The following is a 19,886-nucleotide window of genomic DNA, read 5'->3' as shown; positions in this document are numbered from 1 at the left end:
ATTAGTTTTTTTATCTAAGCATCTTTGTCACTTAAATTCTTTTCATCCTTGAAAGCAGTGTCTGTTACAGCGTAACTGTCCTTCATGTCACTTGGGCTTAGTCACTTTTATTTCACTAACACAGAGCAACAGATGTGAGCTTCTCCTTGGGGCCTGAACAGCGTCAGTCATAAAAGCAGGTATTTAGGGTTAAGAGCACTGCTGGGCCAGAGTAGAGAGCCGGCGGCAGAGACACCTGTGTGTTCTTCAGTACATTTATGTTTTGTGTGTTTGTAATGTATGAACTCTCTAAAAGAGGTGGGCTCAGGGTAGAGGTCCTGCTTTCCAAGGTTTCCTTAAAGGGAAAAAAAACAAAAACTGTCCCAAATCATCTCCATTACGGATAGGCCTCCCATAGGAGGAGACACATATGATTTTATCTAGTCTGACCATTTTATTTACAGTATTTAGTACTTTAGTACTTTGTACTTTAGTTGATTTAGTACTTTACTTCTTTAATTTATTTGCCTTTTTACCAAGCATGAAGAGTATTCATTTCTGTCCTCAGTCAAATGTGGTTTCTCTGGCTACTGAGTAAAAGAATGCTTTTGCCCTCTAAACTCCTGTAGCATTCCTTTGAATGCTACAACACTGTGGTACTTAGCACAGTATATCACCTTTCCCATTTCATTCATGCAGTCAACAAATCTTTATTTTTTACAAAACAAAGTACCTACTCCTATGAAGCTTATACATTCATGTGGGACACAAAATAAATAAACATGTAATATCAAGGAGTGGTAATTAAGAAGATAGAGGCCAGTTGAGGTGACAGAAAGTTTCAGGAGTGCTATTTTGTATATACAGGTAGTCTGGGAAGGCCTCTTTGAACAGAGATGTCATAAAAGGAGGGAATGAGCCATGGAAATAAGTGGAGATAAGACTGTCTAGGTGGAAGCATCTGTAAGTATAAAGACTAGAGGAAATGTGTCCAGTAAACAAGTGTTGCTAAAGAACACTAAATGAGGGGAAATGTAGAGGCCAATAAGCCACGTCAGAGAAGGACCCAAAAGCACAACTATGTGGGGGCCTTATAGGTCAAGGTAAAAAATACAGATTGTGAGTTCCTTGAAGAACTGGTCTGGTCTTTGCATTGCTCAGAGGTTTTTAATAGTACCACCCATAGCTATGGCAAGCCATGTGTCTAAGGAAGCTTCAGTATGTCTGGCTTTCAAATGATAAAAATTAACTGCCAATTTTGTCTTATTTGAGGATATGATGGGAAATTTGAAGTACGGTTAGATATCTATCTATAAATTTAATATGATATAAGTTATAATAAAATAATAATAACAATACAAAGTCAATAAGATCTCTGTGGTAATCTTTGATCTTTTTCTTCCCAGGATTTCCAAACTGTATTACCATCATTTGATCTCTTCTCAAAGTACGGAAAACTTTATTCAAAAGCTGGACAAATTATCTAAAGGTATGCATTTTTGCTAAGAAGTACTTCAAAAAGTATATTAAAAACATTTTAAAAAATCAAATGAGATTGACTTTAACTTTTTAGCATTTTTAAAACCATGATATAATATTTATATATAATAAAACTCCATTTTTCATTCTAATTTAATGGTTTTTAACATTCAGAAATCATGGATTTTATTTTTCAAAGCTCTTCTCCAAAACAGACTCAAAATACATTAAGAAATAGGATTGACAAAAATCTGAAGTAATCTTTTTCTTTAAGTTAATTAATACAATAAAAGTTTTACATAATGCCATGAAAAAATATTGGTAGTGTCCAAAAGCTAAAATAGTTTAAAATAACTGCTTTCAGTATGTGTGTTATTTGAAGTATGAGTTGTCTTTAGGGGATTCCAAATAAAGAGTGCCAAGGATCTCTGATTATCAAAGTTTACAGTATAGAGAAGAACAGAGATACCCACATAAACTTCAAGATCACAAAATGAGCTCTCAGTGAAAACTGTTTAATTGTTGAGTTTTAGAATAGGACATGATTATAATCAAAGTAAGACTAATAGGTATTCTGGCACTTTCAGCCTAATATAAAGGAGGTATCGGATGAAGACAGCAAAGATCACTGTGGTTGACGGAAAAGAGGCAGGAATTCAAAATCACACTGGGTGGAAGACCCCGGTACCCTCCCACACCAGGAAGCGAGGGGAAAGCACTGGTCCATTGGAAAGAGCACAGAGTAGATTCAAGCAACTTATGTTTGTTCTGTAGATTTAGTGTTAGTGTCACTTCTCCCCCACTTACAACTTTGGATGCTTCAACTCAAAAATCAGTGTGTTAAATGTAGATAGTAGTATCTACCTCTTAACTACTCCAAAGGAATATTGGAAGGGAAATATGAAATATTCTGAGCTAATAGAAAAACATAGTGCTAAGCGGAATTGCGGTTTCAAAGGTTTATAAAGTACCATTACATATGGGAACATTTATCTAGTATTTGTGATTCACAGTATGCAGTAGTGGAAATAAAATTTTTCGTATTTATGTATGACTTCAGATATTAGTTCAAAGATATAGTGGAAGAAATCAGAGAGGGAGACAAACCATGAGACTCTGGACTCCAGGAAACAAACTGAGGGTTACAGAGGGGAGGAGGGTGGGGGGATGGGGTAGCCGAGTGATGGGCATTAAGGAGGGCACGTGTTGTGATGAGCACTGGGTGTTATACACAACTAATGAATTGTTGAGCACTACATCAAAAAATGATGTACTATATGTCGGCTAATTGAACATAATAAAAAGAAAAGATACAGCCTGTTTATAATGGTGAAAGGTTGAAAACAATGTGTATACTCAGTATATGGTAAGTTAAATAAATAAGACATAAATGCAATACTATGAAGACATTAAAAATGCTAACATAGATCTTTACCTATTAATTTGAAAAAATGCCTGTATTTCTAAGAAAAGAAGGCTGGATTCAAAAGAACCTGTGTAGTATGAATCCTTTAAAAAAGGTGTGTGTGTGTGTGTGTGTGTGTGTGTGTGTGTGTGTGTGTGTGTGTACACATATATAATGTGTGTGTATGTATAAAAACACTTGCATGCACTGACTTGTGTATTACATGTATATGTATACGTTCTTATAAGGCAAAGTGTTAATGATAGTTATCTCTAGATAGTGAGATTATGATTGCCTTACCTTTTCGGGTGATAGTTCTTTGTGGTCTCATTTTATAAAATTTATATCAAATCAGACAAAAGCAAAGTGTTAAAATACTCCAGTAGGGACTAATTGCTCTTCTCTACCAATTACAAAAACATCTTGACTTTATTCTATTCAATCATAATAATTTAGAGACAATTATCTTTTTTTTCTAAAGACAAAATAATTACTTGCTAAATTATTTATAAAGAAGACAAGGATGAGTAACAAATGTTTCACATTACTTTTAATTAAAAAGTGTGCACAATGCACAGATATGTGACAGAAATATGTGATAGAAATTTTTAAAAATGTTTGCTAATGCTTCCCTTGGATTTTTAACTATTTTGTAAATTGAAAATATTATCAAAATGTCATCTCCTCTTCTTGGAAAGGAAATTAATGTCTAGTGTTTAATTTTGGTAAGTGAAGGGTAGCAGCCTTAGCTGAAGCTCTCCTATTAAGATTTAATTTCACCAAATACAACAGAGTGCTCCTGTTCTTTGTAAAGAAGGCCAAGACAGGAACACTTACACCAAAGTGTTGAATAAAGATGCCATAGTAATTTTTAGAGCTATCTATTTGATTGCTTCAGCTTCAAGGTAGTTCATCACTTCACTATAATTCACCCTACATTGCCTCTTACCCCCATACTACGTTTTCCCATCAGTCCGATTAGAATAGTGATGCCTTTACCAGATTAATCTTTCTTTCCTTAGCATGTCTGCGTTTCGGATAAACAGAACCTACACTACCCATCTTGATTAATACACTAAGATTTCTGCTACTGAAATTGCTGAGAGTGAATTAGATTTTAAATACACGCATATTTTAAAATCTATTCTCTGACTAGAATATGACTCCTTTTAATTTCTTTAATTGTCCTTTGTAACTGGTCGTTTTTGTAACCTTTGATAGTTTTCCTAAAGGCAGCTTGGTTGAAATGAGATTATACTATGTTGCATCAAGGGTATGAATTGTTTTGCTGTCTTTTTAGCTACATTCATCTTTCCAGGCAGAAGAGTCCCTTTAAGGATTTGTGTGAAGAAAACTTAGCAAAATGAGGTGAAAGCGTTGGTTAATCTGACATCAATGTGAGTTTTCTTGCATTATGTGCTCCTTGAGTTTTTCGCATTCTTCTTTGTGATGGGCCTTGGTCCAGGCTGTCTTTCTGCTAAAATGTGGTTCAATTTTGAGACCAGATGAGTTAAGTTTTAATTAAATTATGCATGAAAACCAGTGAACTCCCCCGCCTTTTCATGGCTTATAAATGACTCAAATAGCTGAGAAAAAAATTAAAATGAAACGTAAGTTTAGTTAGCCCCTGAATTAGGGAACAGGTGAAATTCTATTGTCTTTCTCCAGAAGAAATAAGGTCTTAGCAACTGTGTAAGGAAAAAGAAGTTGTGTGAGGAGAAAGTAATAATCAAGCATATGAGCTATATATACACCTGTTGGGGGTTAATTTTTTAATTCAACAAGAGAAATAATTTAAACCTTGTCACTCAGTTTGACACTATGTGAATTTATAACCCTTTCCAATTTAGTCATAATGAATTGGCAAAAAAAAATGAAACAAAACCCAAGATTTCTTTAGTATCTTTTTCTTGACTCTGTGGTCCTTTGAATAAAGATGATATAAGAACCCACTTGCCTATAGGAAGACATTCTGCTGTGTTTCTCCATGACTGAGGCAGGTGGGCTGAGCATTCCATGTGTCTAATGGCACACACGATCAGCTTTGGTTACCAACATCTGCAGCGGTGTAAACAGAGATTAGAGAATAAGATAATTCCAGCAGACATGAGTCAAATCACAGTGTAGCCTCCCAGACTTTTAACTGAGCTAACTCTAAGTGAGGAAGATATAAATAGAGAATTTGAGAACTCATGTTCCTGGGTTCTTTTTCTTCTTTCATTGTACTCTTTTGTTTTTAGAAAATAAAAGAAGACAAAATGTAAAAATGAGGTTAAGGTATGAAGTGAGTGTGGAATAGAAGACCCCCACTGCCTAGAATCCTGGATTCTACTTCTGTGGCTATTGAGTAACCTTGACACAAGTCTCTTAACCTCTGAAGTGTTTTTCTCTCTCTCTCTTTCTCTCTCTCTCTCTCTCTCTGTCTCTCTCTCTCCCTTGCCCCCTCTTTCTCTCTCATTTGTCCAAAGGAGAAATTGGAAACATCTTTTGTTCATTCAAATATTCTAGTTCTAAAAGTAAAATAAAAATATATCCTACAGAAAATACACTTAAACCACACTTCTTAAAGTGATTCAATAAACTATAATACTTTATATCCAACTGCTCATAAATTAATTACAGTGTGGACCTATGTACACATAGTATATGGATAGTGGGTCTTTTCCCTCTGAGAATGTCTGTCACAACCACAGCCTCTGGTGATCAAAAGTGCCATAAATGGCTCCACTGAAGTGGCCATATTCTGACCCCATCGCCCTAGTCACAACTGATGAGACCAGTTTGGGTACCCAAGTTAAGGGCAACCAACATGTAAGTGTGAATGATGAATGGTTTGAAATATGAATGGTATGAAGTGGTTTTGTGTGAGAGCTCTAGCCTTAGGAAAAATAGGGACCCATCAGACCAATTAGAACCCCTTCAGGATGTTGAACTTGCAACATACAGACAAGACCAATGGGTGTGGGACCAGAAACATGGGCTCCCTCAAATAGAGAAGACATTTGTGGGTCTCTGTTGCAAAGAGAGTGAAAAGGTAATCTAGTACTAGGGTTGTACCTAGTACATTGTATTCACTTACTAAGTGGCTTCTGAATGAAAAACAAATATCTGACTGGTTAAATTGTGAAATTTTAGAGTACACCTTCTCACCCTTTGAATCTTTCATAGCATTTAGCAGTCTATTGGGTATTTTGTAGGTGCTGAATGAATATTTATTGATTCTGGCTTCAGCACAAACTTGGAAGACAATTGGCTGGTATTAGAAAGAGTCTGAACATTGCCCACTTCAAAGCTATGTGGCAAGTCTAATGATTCAGTCCATAACCTTGCCCTTGTCTGTATGATAGTCTAAGCTGGAATTTTAAAACTGTTTAATATAATGAGGCATTATGCAAGGAATTATTATTTGTGAAGTTTTATAGGAAACAGATTCACTTTTAAAACAGTTAACATTAATTTAGAGCCAAATTTGGTGGGGCACCTGGGTGGCTCAGTCGGTTAAAACTCTGCCTTTGGCTCAGGTCATGATCCCAGGGTCCTGGGATGGAGCCCCAGTGGGCTCCCTGCTCAGTGGGGAGCCTGCTTCTCCCTCTCCCTCTGCCCATCCCCACCTCAATTATAACTGAGGAAAGCAATCTGTTTCATCTGGAAAACTACTTAGCTACATCAACTTATATAAAATCTCCTTCTACATTCCCAATACGAGCCATTCAAGAAAGTTAAACATAATGTCTGACTAAAACTAAGTGATAACTTGATTACCCATCTTTTTTACCAAACTCAATTCTGAATGAATGTTGATCCCCATTAAAAACATGAAGAACACTGTGGATGTTTAAAGGAATACGCCTTGAGGACATTCAGAGTTGGATCTCCAGTTCTTCTGAAATCAAAATACTCATCAACTTTCTTACAGTTAATCAAGTAATGTCTTTCTCCCCCCCCCCCGCCCACCTATCTCTAATGTCTCTCATGATAAATGCCCTCTATCCAACATCTAGCAGAGCACCTGGCACAGAGTAAAATATCTGTTGTATAAATGTTGTTAAGGAAGTTCCAAAAATAATGCCTATAATGACACCATTGCTCATTTGAATGCATGCTTTGTGGAATGTTATTTCTAACTAGTCTCATTTATAGTTATGTTGTATATGATTTTGGATACACATTTGGATATACACTAAGTTGGTTGATCCTGAGGTCAAGTTATGATTGATGCTTGGGTAAAGTGTTCCTTCTGGGAAATAATCTTTCATATCTGTAAATTAGTAATTATCCTTATTTATATAATATAGTATTATGGTTGTAAAGTCAAGTTTGCATTCTTTTCTTTTTTAGTTTTTTTTTTTTTTTTTAAAGATTTTATTTATTTATTTGAGAGAGAGAGAAAGAGCACAAGCAGGGGGAGAAGGAGAGGGAGCTGGGAGCCTGACATGGGGCTCGATCTCAGGACCTGGAGATCATGACTTGAGCCTAAGGCAGATGCTTACCCATCTGAGCCACCCAGGTGCCCCAAGATTGCATTCTTATCTTAGGGAAGTCCTGAATCTTTCTTACCGATTGTATCCCCTTTTTATTGTGGTCGCCCACATTTATGACCTACCTCTCACATCCACATAGTGTCCATTTATGTGCTAATTTTACCTTCAGTCACATTTTTTTCCTCCAGTTCTTTAAACTTTGCCCTGATGTTCTCTTCCGTTTTACTTTTTTCCTCTTGTAAAATGGCTCAAACAAAGTGGGATGTTAATAAAATCACAAAATTTTATGTGGAACTTGTCTAAGATCATAATGATGACTAAAAGCAGCAGAATTGCTGAGCTAGTAGAGCTCACTTGATCCAAGTTCCAGATTATAAAAAACCATTACAGAGGGCTGCCTGTCTGGCTCAGTCGTAAGAGCATGTGATTCTTGACCTCCAGGTGGTGAGTTCAAGCCCCATGTTGGGTGTAGAGAATATTTAAAATAATATTTTTTAAAAAACTACATAAAACATCAGAATAAAATTTTGTTGAAAAATGAGTGAGTGAGTGAACATAGTTTGGGTTGGTCTTTGTTCCACGAATTAAATTCTAGTTAGCATCTGTCTTTAAACTTATCTAAAACCACAACTCATTCCATCTTTTGTGTTACATCTTTAATGATAAACTTCCTAACTCTTCTACAATAAGCGAACTCTTATTTACCACTGCCAATGAAAGATTCTAAATGAGAGAAATGGCATTAATTTGGACTGAAAATGTAACTGATTATTTGTTGTATCCTACAAAAAGCACACAATACCAAAACACTTATCTGTCCTCCCATTTTATAATTCAAAACATTCTCCTGTGAGAATAGAATGAAATCCCAGCTTGGTCTGTGGCTTATGCTTGGCTTACTCCTTTTGGAGCTCAGTGTCCCCAGCAGGCTCCCTCACAGGGCGTAGTAGGGTGTTGCTAAGTACTCTTTCATGTCTAAACACTTCAACTCATTGAGGAGGAAATCACCTTGCTTCTGGTACTAGCAGATACAGTCATTTATCAGTACATTGAGTTTATAGTTCTCAGACTTGTATTTATGATTGTGAAATGCAGCTCATTAGCACACTGTGGCATTAAGCAGTCCTTGCTACAGGTGTCTGTACATTAAGGAATCCTGATATTAAGAAATGATGAAACTATGCATACTGGTTGGAATAAATCAGTGAAGCAAATAGAAGGGAAACATACAGTGTGTGTTTAATGTTAACTTGAGAAGTTAATTTGCTGCCATACAGGGAGACTGTAAGACCCTACAAACTGTAAGTGAAGCCCAAGATCCTATAATGAAATCTAATAATGATTATTTAGTAGGCTTGCTTTGTTCCATAGTTAACCTATTTTTCAGCTCGAAAGTAATCTGTGCTACTTAATATATTTTAAGGCATTTATATTTAATTCCAAACTACAACTACCTAGCAGAAATTAATTTTCACACCTCTCAATGTGAAAATAATCCAACTGAATGAAAGATAAGTAAAAATATAGTTCTTAAAAAATGTAGTCCTTCACTCATACTTACTATTATAAACTAATAACATCACTGACTGGGAGAAGAGAACACATACAAGATCATTTTGTGATTTTTATAGCCTAAATAGTTTACTCATTCTTTTGAAACCTGGGTTCTCTGCTTAACAAGGATTCAATATGGAACCTTTTATTTTTGAGTGTTACTTTATTACAAGTCATGTGAGTACAGAAATTTTTTGGTATACAGAAAATGAAATTGCTACCCTCAGCGGGTTACATTCAGTTGACATGACAAATCTGAGGAGTAACTAAAAATGAAGAGTGGTTATTTAGTATAAGATATACTTTTTAATTTACTACATGCCTAAAATGTGAGAAAATTGGATTAAAGTGGGATGGGAATGGTTAAGAACAATTTCTTGGAGGATTACAAGAGTTAAGACATATAGTAGTAAGGACTTTGGGTGATTATGATGTATCAGTGTAGGTTCATCAATTATAACAAATGTGCCACACTTGTGGGGGATGCTGGTAATGGGGGGGGTGCCTGTGTAAGGGCAAGGGGTATAGGGGAAATTTATGTACCTTCCTCTTAATTTTGCTCTGAACCTAAAACTACTCTTTAAAACAAGGGCTTTTATCTTTTAAAAAATGGCAATACCAAAATGTCAAGTAACTATAACTCTCATCCAGTAAATTGGTAGGAATATAAGTTTATAGAATATCTTTATTAAACTGTTTGTATATAGCCATTAGAATCTTACATATGCATATTCTGTGACCTAGCCCTTCCTCTCCTAGATATATATCTAAAAGAAATGTGTACATATGTTCACCAACAAAAATGTACAAAATATTCATAGCCTTCTTTTTCATAGCCCTAAAGCAGAAACAACCCAAATTCCCATCTGCTGATGAGTGGATAAACAAAATGTGGTACATCCATACAAAGGAATATTATTGGCAATGAAATGGAATAATGTACTGATATATATACCCCAGCATGGATAAACCTCAAAAACATTATGCTTAGGTGAAATAAGCCAGTCACAAAAGACCACATGTTGTGTGGTTCTAGTTATATGAAAGGTCCAGAATGGGCAAACATATAGAGACAGAAAGTAGATTAGTGGTTGTCTTGTGGTGGGGATAGGGAGCAACTGCTAATGTTTGTGGGTTTCTTTTTGGAGTGATGGAATGTTCTAAAATTAGATTATGGTGATGGGTGAACAGCTCTGTAAATATACCTAAACCATCAAATTGTATATTTTAAATGGTTGAATTTTATGATATGTTAATTTTAACTCAATGAAGCTGTTTTAAAAAATACATTGAGATACTTGTACATACTCATTATAATAGGTAAAATTTTAAAAGAATGGCAACATGATATGGCACTCCTGTAACTCTCATCCAGTAAGTTAGTAGAAATATAAATTGTTACAATATGTTGGAAAAACTTTCTGGCTATAGACACAAAAACTTAACGTGTATATGTCCTGTGACCCAGTTATTCCTCTCCTGTGTATATGTCTAAGAGATGTGTGTATATGCTCATTAAAAGAAAGATACAAGAATGTTAATGGAACCACCATCTATAATGCCACCAAAAATTGGCAACAACCCAAATTGCCACCAGTAGTAGAAATGATAATAAATTGTGGTATAATCAATTTGTGGTATATAGAATACAACAACGAAAATTAACTCCTCCTCCTCCTCTCAATAACATAGAAGAGCCTCATAAATATTGATGTTGAGTAAAAGCCATCAGACGCACAACATACATTCAGATATATTAATGCATGCATTTAAAGTGGAAAAAATAGACAAAATCCCTGGTGGGCATGAGGCCATAGTGACGGAAGGGAACTCGAGGGGCCTTTTGTGAGTGCAGGTGCTGGGAATGTTCTACTTCTTGCTTTAAGGTTATGGATGCGCTTGTTTTATTTGTGAGCATTCAAAAGGCTGTATTTTTTATGGGTTGTGCACCTTCCTGTATGTATGTTTGACTTCATTTATAGTTCTGTAAGGGCATAAGGGGATGTAGGGCAAACAAAAACCAAAACCCTGGAGGGCACCCATTCTCTTTGAGGATGACAGCCACTCCTCAAGTCCAGCTGGTTTCACTCAAGAGAAGGCAATTACAAAAATGTTGTAAAAACCACGCAAAGCACAACCGGGGCTGGACTTTGCCCTTGGTTAGTAGTTTTGGCAACTGAAGTGGCTAATTCAGGTGGTTCTGTCACTTACTATGTGCATGGTCCTGGCAACATTTCTTAACCTCCCTAAGCCTCAATTTTCTCATCTATAAGAATTAGAATAATAATACTTTCCTCTCAGGGTTATTAAGAGGATTGACTGCATGTTAACAACACTGAAGACTGGGCCTCTAATTCAGCAGGCTCTCAACAAATGATCATTGTTATTTTTATTGCCAAAGTCCCCTCGGGATACCTGAGAAGAAAAAGGGGTGACAGCTTGAAACAAAGACATACAGCCCCAGCTTCCCACACCTATATCTTCTTGTCATCCCTGTCTTCCTTCTCTCTCACGAACTGCCTTCCTATCTTAAATCTCCTCTTGCTAGGGCGCCACGAAAGGCCATCGTAGCCACCGCCCCGTTTAGAATGAAAATGGGGGTGAGGCAGCTGGATGGTCAATTTGTTTCCCCACATTGAGTCTCCAAACTCATGTTTTCCCGTAGAAATACTATGATAGGTGGTAATTTATTTCTAAAATTTTATGCCTCTTCTAGAAAAAGTAGGATATGATTTGGATAGGTTTTTCTGGACTGCCCTGGACACTTAACCATGATAAATAATATAACATTATTTTTTAGAGATATATGCATTCACAATTTCAATCTGCCCAAAAAAGAAAATTTGGTGCATACCTATTTCTTTTTTTTTTTTTAAGATTGTATTTATTTGTTTATTTGACAGGGGGAGAGAGAGAGAGGAGAGAGAGAGAGCGAGAGAGAGTGGGCATAAGCAGGGGGAGAGAGAGAGAGAGAGAGTGGGCATAAGCAGGGGGAGAGAGAGAGCGAGAGAGAGAGAGCGAGAGAGAGTGGGCATAAGCAGGGGGAGAGAGAGAGCGAGAGAGAGTGGGCATAAGCAGGGGGAGAGAGAGAGCGAGAGAGAGTGGGCATAAGCAGGGGGAGAGAGAGAGCGAGAGAGAGTGGGCATAAGCAGGGGGAGCGACAGCAGAGGGAGAGGGAGAAGCAGGCCCCCAGCAGAGCAGGGAGCCCAATGCAGGGCTCCATCCCAGGACCCTGGTATCATGACCTGAGCCAAAGGCAGATGCTTAACGCACTGATCCACCCAGGCGCCCCTGGTACGTACCTGTTTCTTGACACGAAACTTCTTGTACCACAATATTACGACTCTTAGATTTCATACATACACAAAATGGTAAGGGTAATTTCATAATGAAAAAACCCATAGATAATTAAATTTTTATTTTGGCTTTTATAAGTCGAATTTTACAAACATGAGTAAAAAATAACATTTTATATTCCAAAATCCCTGATCCTATATTTTTTTATTATAATATTCTATTGCAGAAATAGGGAAAATAAAAGACAAACCTTGGCAGACAGATATAAACCTTAAGGGTAAATCAGAAAGTGAATAACAACCACCTATATAATCAAGAATTTGCTCTACTAAATTTTGACCATCTACATATGATTTTAGGAATTTAGAAAGCATTTGGATGTACTTATCCATCTGGACTTGTACCCAATATTTACTTTGAAAATCAGTAAATTCAATAATTAAACACTATTTGCATGGTGTGGTTCGTAATTATTCTGATTAATATTTCCAAAGCCATGTGAAGTTAGGATTTATCATAACCCATACTCAGATGAAAAAACTAAGACAGGGTAAGTAACTAAACTGGTCCTATAAAGAGCAAAATTGAGATTGGACTCAGGTCTAGTATGACTCTTCAACTCAGGTGATTCGTTGTTGCATTAGAATGATGTGCCGATGAGAGTTGTTAACAGGCCTCCAAAGGCCATGTCTTTACTCCTTGGTAGGAAACAGCGTTCTGGAAATCAAGAGTATATCAATTTACTCCCTCTTTTTAGTGAATATTTCCATTCTTTGGCTCAGATCATGGTGGTGATGGTGATTTCTTCCCCTGTATAAGGTCCAGCAAACTCAGCCCATTTCCTTGTGCTATTGTTATGAAGGAAGAAAGTGATTTTTTTTTTTAATAGTGAATTATTTCATTCTTGTAAAGCAGAGCAAAAGAAAGATAGCAAGAAAGGGAAACGTGAAATCTCATTTGGGGATGAAGAAAACAATTATTTCAAATAGTATGTAATTGTGTATAAGTAAGTGTGTGTGGAATAAAGATGTAGAATGTAATTAAAACATTTGAAATATCTCAGCAAAAATGACAACACAAAGATTCTGTATTCCCACATCTTTACCACCCTCCTCTCTCATGCCACTGGCTTATTATACCAAAATATCCCCCCTTTAAAGAAAAATAAGTGGAAATAAAGAGAGCAACCCAGCATCAAGAAGAGAAAAAAAGTGAGAATAACATATTGGGAACAGAAACTGCAGTCTAACTAGTGCCTCCCCACCTTCATTACCATCCTTCCAAATAAATCTCCCTGCTCCTCTTGAGCTGGCAAATAAAAAAATCAACCCACAAGATATATGTGTGTGCTTCTCCTGATGAGCATCACCATCCATCTACCGTACGTCCCACATGCCAGTTTGAAGATGGGCTAGAGGGAGAATTAAAGACTTCAGAAAGTCCACAGCATAATCAAGAAGGCTTTTTTCTTCTGACTACACAGCTTTCATCTCTGTCTTGTGTGATTTTCACGCCATCTCCTTCGCTCTGTGACAAAGATGCTGATCGCTGATGGGACAATAACCTAACCTTCCCGGGCAACCAATTGGTTTCCAATATATGGCACAAATGCCTTTGATAAGTTGCATTCTGGCAAGGACTGTGAGTTCAGGTATATCCACATTAGAATCCTGAATGCTGAGGTTTTTAAAAGATGATGTCCAATTTTCAAGTGCATTTTTTTAATGTCAAATACAAAATAACTTTTGAAACACTGTGCAAGGTATAGACGCTGCTTCATATTGGGATGAAATTCAGTGGAAGTACTAAATATTTGATCTGAAATAGTTGGACATTTTCCTTTGTTTGTTTTTATCTCAACACAAGTAGCCCTCCTCTGAAAGATAATGTTTTTCATTATTTGAGGCTTGTTGGCATATGGTAAGATCCCTAAGAAATCATTTATTCTAATTCCCCACACTTGCTGAGATCCTTTCCATACTATCCATACCCCTGCTTGAGCACTTCTCATCTTGGGTATGACTCTCCCTCTCAAGAGCATAGGTTCCATTTTGGACTTTTCTAATTATTTAAAAGTTCTTTGTTACGTGGAGTTTGTGATTCCACTTACTGATACTAATTTGGTATGTTAGAAAAAGTTGATTCTGTTTTTCATGTAGCTGTCCTTCAAGCATTTGAGGAAAATACCATGGCTCACCTGAGATTTCTTTTCTCTGTGTTAAACACCCTCAAGTTCCAGAACTTTGTCCTCTAGTTGTTTCTACTACTATCTGTCCACGGCAGACAATGCTAACCACAATCCTCATTTCTACTCACCTGAGCCCAAGATCCTTTTCCATATAGCTCTCCAGGAAGCCACTGTTCCATTTGAATTGGAATGTAAGTTGGAACCCATTTACTATCCTTGGGATTTTGGTTTCCATATGATAAAGTTCAGTGAAGGTGGAAATGGGAAATGGATTAAAGCTCTTTAATAATTTGAACATGCTGTAGTTTGGGTACTGGTCCAAGGTTGATGTCAGTGCTTCCTCTACTTCAAATTGAATTAGGGAATTATATAGGATGTCAACTGTGCCCTTGATAGTGCAACTTCCATTAAAAAGAACTGTTTCTGAGCAGATCATTGGGGTCAAAATACCCATATTTGGCAAGATTCTCAGTGCTAAGTTACTAACAGGACAAGACAGTAAAAGTGAATGACTGAGTGATATCTGTAAACATTATGTCAGAACTTTGGTTTGGCTTAGTTTAAGAAATGATTAATTAGCTTTTATCCATTGTTATTCAAGTTCATAGATTTCAAAGCTGTGTCAAACACCTAGAATCTAGAATATGCTTCTTTGATAGCAACGTGTACCTTTAGTTCCTGGCAGGTTTCATTTAGGAGTGCTACTTCTTTGTAGAATACTTATAGAAGATTTTTAGAAGAAAATATTGCTTAGAAACTTAATCTCCTTTTACACTCCTCATCATCTTCTGCCAAGAGAACTGGAGAATGTTCTATCTTTGTTGCATGAGATCATGCATATCTACTGCCAAACTTCAGAGAGGCCACCTAGAGTACATATTTCTCCATCTGTCAGCACCAGAAAACCATCGAAATTTGTGGATGAATAATCATTAATACAATTTTGTGGCTCTTTCTCTAGGTGCAAATTTTTGTGAAGAAGTTGGGCATACAAATATAGTGACTATCTGAGATAAGAATTATGCTTGTTAGGTTTGATTACTTTTTTAACAGTCAAATTGCCTTCAAACAGTAACAGAACACTTAATACCTCCCCACTTGTCCTATATACCCTATATGAGCTGGTGGCACAGACTAGATACACATCAAATATCTCTGCTTGTGGCTGGAATTCAGTGTGATAACAGTTTGTTTACTTAGAATGATGGCCCAAATGCCTCTGCTTAAAAGAATGGAAGAGCCATTACTTAAATGAATGGTTGGATGGATAAAAGAAGGCCTTGGTGAAGTGGGTAAGAGCCCCTGATGAAGAGTCCTGTTGACTTAGAGAATGTTGACACCATGTAAATCTTAGAAAAGGGCCTGGTTTAGGAGGGAAGATGATTCAGTCTGAGATATATTTACTTTGAAGTGACTGTATGATATTTAAGTGAAAATGAAATTGTGAGGTTGTGGTTCTGGTGAGAAGTCAGAACCAAAAATATAAATTGAGGCATCAATGAGGATATAAGTTATTTCTGAATCAGTGACAGGGGATTAGTTCAGTAAAGTGGTTAAAAGTGAACAGAAAGCCGGGAGAAGCATAGGAGAAGAGAATGAAAAGAAAAAAAAAAAAAAAGAAGTGGATTAAGAGTAGAAATCTTTTTAACTGTCACAGAAGCTTGTGGAAAAGGGAGTTCAGAGAAGCCGTGGTCCTGAGCTTCTAATGCTGTCTAGAAAGATCATGTCAAATGGTTAGAAAATGTTCAGTTGAACTGGTTTTCCTTATCACTGACTCCTTCAGTTGCTTTTAGTTTTATCCAAAAACCAAACCATTCTCACTGATTTTTGTAACGTGCTGCTCTTCCTGGTCACAATTCAACCACGTCACCATCACTAGGACATGACCTTAGAAGGACTTGTTTTGAATAAATGTGATGGATTGCATCATCTGTATCTCTTGATGGCATCTTTCAGCTACTTAGCTAGGAATAAAGATGGAGTTCTGGGTATGGAATGTTCCTGTGTAACACTAACTTGACTATATAAAAGTAGAGTTTAGGATTTAGGGATCATCGATAAAATACCATGGTCAACTGAGCTAATTAGCCTAGACATGTGACTCAAGTTACATTATATGTTGCCTTCTTGATTCAACACTAATAGATAATCAGGTTACTTCATTTGAAGAAATATATGTTTAGGCAGAACAAATAGAGTTTCTTTTAACAATTGGTTGCTGCCAAAGAGAAAGAAAAAAAAACAAATATGTGGACATGATTTCTTCCAAGTGAGTAGCTGAATAATGTAAACCTTGTGCTCATTGGTTTTAATGTTGATCCATCTTGTGAAAATTGTGCTCATGAATGAAACAAAGGCCCAATAAACTCTTCAGTTTTCTCTTCTTCATCTTGGCTCTTCAGTCTTGCTATTGACTTCATGCTCATCATGCAGAGATCAACTAAATTCTCAGAAACAGATGGTGTTCCCTCTACCACCAACTTATCCTTCTGTAGTTCGGCAGTTGGCAAGGCCAGATGGATTAACATCCTGGAATTAAACTTTTCACCAAATTGTTATAAGTAAGCAGACGTTTTATTAATATGGACTTCTGGACATGGAACAATACCCAGAGATGATTGATTAGAAAATCTAATTAAAGGCAACAATGTGGAAGAACTGAAGCAGTGAGTTCATTCTGAAAATAAGCAACATATTTATATCCCATACTCTTTGAATAATAAAACTGAACCAAGAATATATTTTATAGTGGCTGGCCACATAACCGTTGCTTGCCCATGACTTGCATTTGTCCTCAGATATCTAAAACTGACTGCAAATAAATCCAACAAAAATAATATATAACATATTAGGTCTCAGGAGCAATTTTTATTTGGAGAGAGAACATTGGGGTACCACTCAGATTCCTAACTTCCCTTAAGTTTACTGATATTCTGCCATCCAAATTCATTTAAAAAAATTAATGATTCATTTAGTGTTATGAGTTTAGTGAGGTGCTCCCTACAAGAATTAGAAAGGCAATACATTGTCCCTATACATAAAACTGTAAAACCAACACAGAGCAGAACAGAAATATACAAAGCTACAGGCTGGCTCCATCTTGGTCATTCAAGTCACACTTTAAATACTATTTTATCAGAGAGACCTTCCCTGACCACTAAATCTAACATCTCTACCCCTCCAATCACTATTACTTCAGCCTTGCTTTATTTTCTTCATAGTCCTTGTTACTACCTGATGTGCATTTGTTCACTTGAATATCTCCCTCCCCCCTCATTGCCCCCCTCCACCACCAGAATGTGTGCTTTCTAGAAACTTGGGTTTGTCTGTATTGTCACTAATTGAATCTCAGCACCTCTAACAATATCTGACACGTAAGAGGCACTCATAAATATTTGTTGAATAAATAAATGAATGAGTGAATGAATACAGGGGACGTGGAGGATTCCTAATCCAGAAAGTCTGCTCTGTAATAAATAAGGTTTAAGGTATTGATGTGTCTGAAGGAAGGTCAGTCATAGAATAGGTTAGTTAGAACATGGAGGCACAGAGGCAAAAGCTTGTGGTGCCCATCCAAGAACTACCAAGAGGAGAGGACACTTGGTCATCAACTCACTAACACTCTTGCTATGAAAGATAGGAAACAGGTAGGCTTTGCTTTTGCCCTTAGATCTTTCTCCAACTTCCTCCTTGCAATTTTCCCTTCCTGCTTCCCTCATTCCCTTCCTTACAGGAAACATAATAATATACTAGGCACTAGAGACTAATTTCCTGGGTTCACTCTTGACTCGGCCACTTTATAAGGTGATGTTGGGCAAGGTAATCTCTCTCTACTTCACTTTCCACAAATACAAAACAAGAATGATAATAGTCTGTAAGTATGTTTTGAATACTAAATGAAGAAATATGTGTAAATCACTCAGATTTACTCTAGCTCTAGCACATATAAGTACTCAGTACATGTTAACTATTATTGTTACTTTATCTTCTGTTGATTTCTACTTCTGACATATAGTAGGAACTCAAATATTTTATTTAATTGAATCTATTGTTCCCAAGTATCACCTTTTGCTCTAATGAATTTTCAGTTTTTCTTTCCCTTTTATAAATGCATTCCATACTTACTTTGCTTCTTTTCTGTTCCAGGATGTGCCCTCTGGTTCTATTATTCCAGCATTTTGTTAACAATCCTAATCTACTACATTTAGGCCCCTATTTATTTTTAATTCAATTGTATCTCTCCACCAATTTTTTTGAACTTCAGTTCATACAGGGGCAACTCTAAATCATTAACTTTGTCTAATTCTTTTCCATCTTAGATATGTTGGGTGGGCATAATTTGAAGATAGCCCCCCAAATTTACTGCTCCCCTGGTCTCCACACCTTGCATAATTCCCAGGAGTGTGAATGGGCTGGTTTTGGTAATGTTCTATGGTACAGTAGGGAGATTCTCCCTGGTTCGCCTGACCTAATCACATGAACCTTTTAAAACAGAGCTTTCTCTGCCTGAGAAAGAGCTAAATCAGATTTGAAGCATGAGAAGAATTTGATGCACTATCGCTGGTTTGAAAATGGTGAGAATCATGTGGCGAGAAATGTGGGTGGCCTCTAGGAACTGAGAGGGGCCCAAGATTAGAGCCAGCAAGGAAAGCAGGGCCCCAGTTCTACAACGGCAAGGAACAAAGTCCTGCCAATAATAAGGATCTTGGAAGTAGGTTCTTCCCCCAGAGACTCCAGAAGAAAAAGCTAGCCGCCACCTGATTTCAGCCTTGTGATTCCCTGAGCGAACCCAGGCATACTGTACCAGGCTTCTACGTACAGAACCTCAAGCTAATAAGTAGATGTTGTTTTAAGCCCCTACGTTTGTGGTAATTTGTTACACAGCAATGGGAAGCTAATATCATGTGCTTCCCTCAAGGTACTCAAAGTCTGTATTGATTATTAACAGATGCAGCCAAATCATGGTTATATACCAGAAATACTATCAGTCTAAGCTGGCATCGATCCAGATTATTGAGAGAGAGGAAGCAAGCAAGCTAGTGTACTGGTCTCTCCAACAGTAAAGAAATTGACTTCAAATTCATTCTCATGCCTTTATGTGGCAATATACCTAAATTTCTACTTATTTCTGGGGTCTTAAACATTTAAATATGTCATACTCTACAATTTCTTAAATAGCATGATTATAATATGACCATGTGAAAAGAATACTTTAGAGTAGTAAATTATGGACTATGTCCAAAAGCTGACATTGTTTCTCCTCATAGATCACTAAAAAGGGCTTTAGATTGTTAAAAGGATATCTGATTGAACAAGATAAACTTTTCACATAGCAGTTTGTAAATTAACAGTGTATAAAGCCATTTAAGATTTCAAATTAAGCAGAGGTCTGTTTCTCCCTTCTTGGCCTGTAACTACATTTCAGCCTGTTTTAGAAGTCTCTAAGGCAGGAGGTCTTGTGAACCCACGAATAGGATGCATTTGGGGATGTGACCGTATTAAC

At 36.8% G+C, this 19,886-nt stretch overlaps 1 protein-coding gene across 1 annotated transcript in view; it reads left to right on the top strand.

The window, feature by feature from the left end:
* SPATA17 (spermatogenesis associated 17) overlaps positions 1-19,886 on the top strand; it is a 214,258-nt gene that overhangs the window by 178,837 nt on the left and 15,535 nt on the right. The window contains exon 10 of the mRNA XM_028104762.2: positions 1,386-1,468. Coding sequence (XP_027960563.1) covers positions 1,386-1,466 — 81 coding nt within the window. The 3' untranslated portion in view covers positions 1,467-1,468. The remainder of the gene's footprint in view (positions 1-1,385; positions 1,469-19,886) is intronic.

The sequence above is a fragment of the Eumetopias jubatus genome, unplaced genomic scaffold (assembly GCF_037043125.1).
Source record: "Eumetopias jubatus isolate StellerSeaLion01/CBP00866 unplaced genomic scaffold, mEumJub1_p1.0 scaffold_12, whole genome shotgun sequence".
Lineage (NCBI taxonomy): Eukaryota > Metazoa > Chordata > Mammalia > Carnivora > Otariidae > Eumetopias > Eumetopias jubatus.
This window is presented reverse-complemented; position numbering and strand designations above follow the sequence as displayed.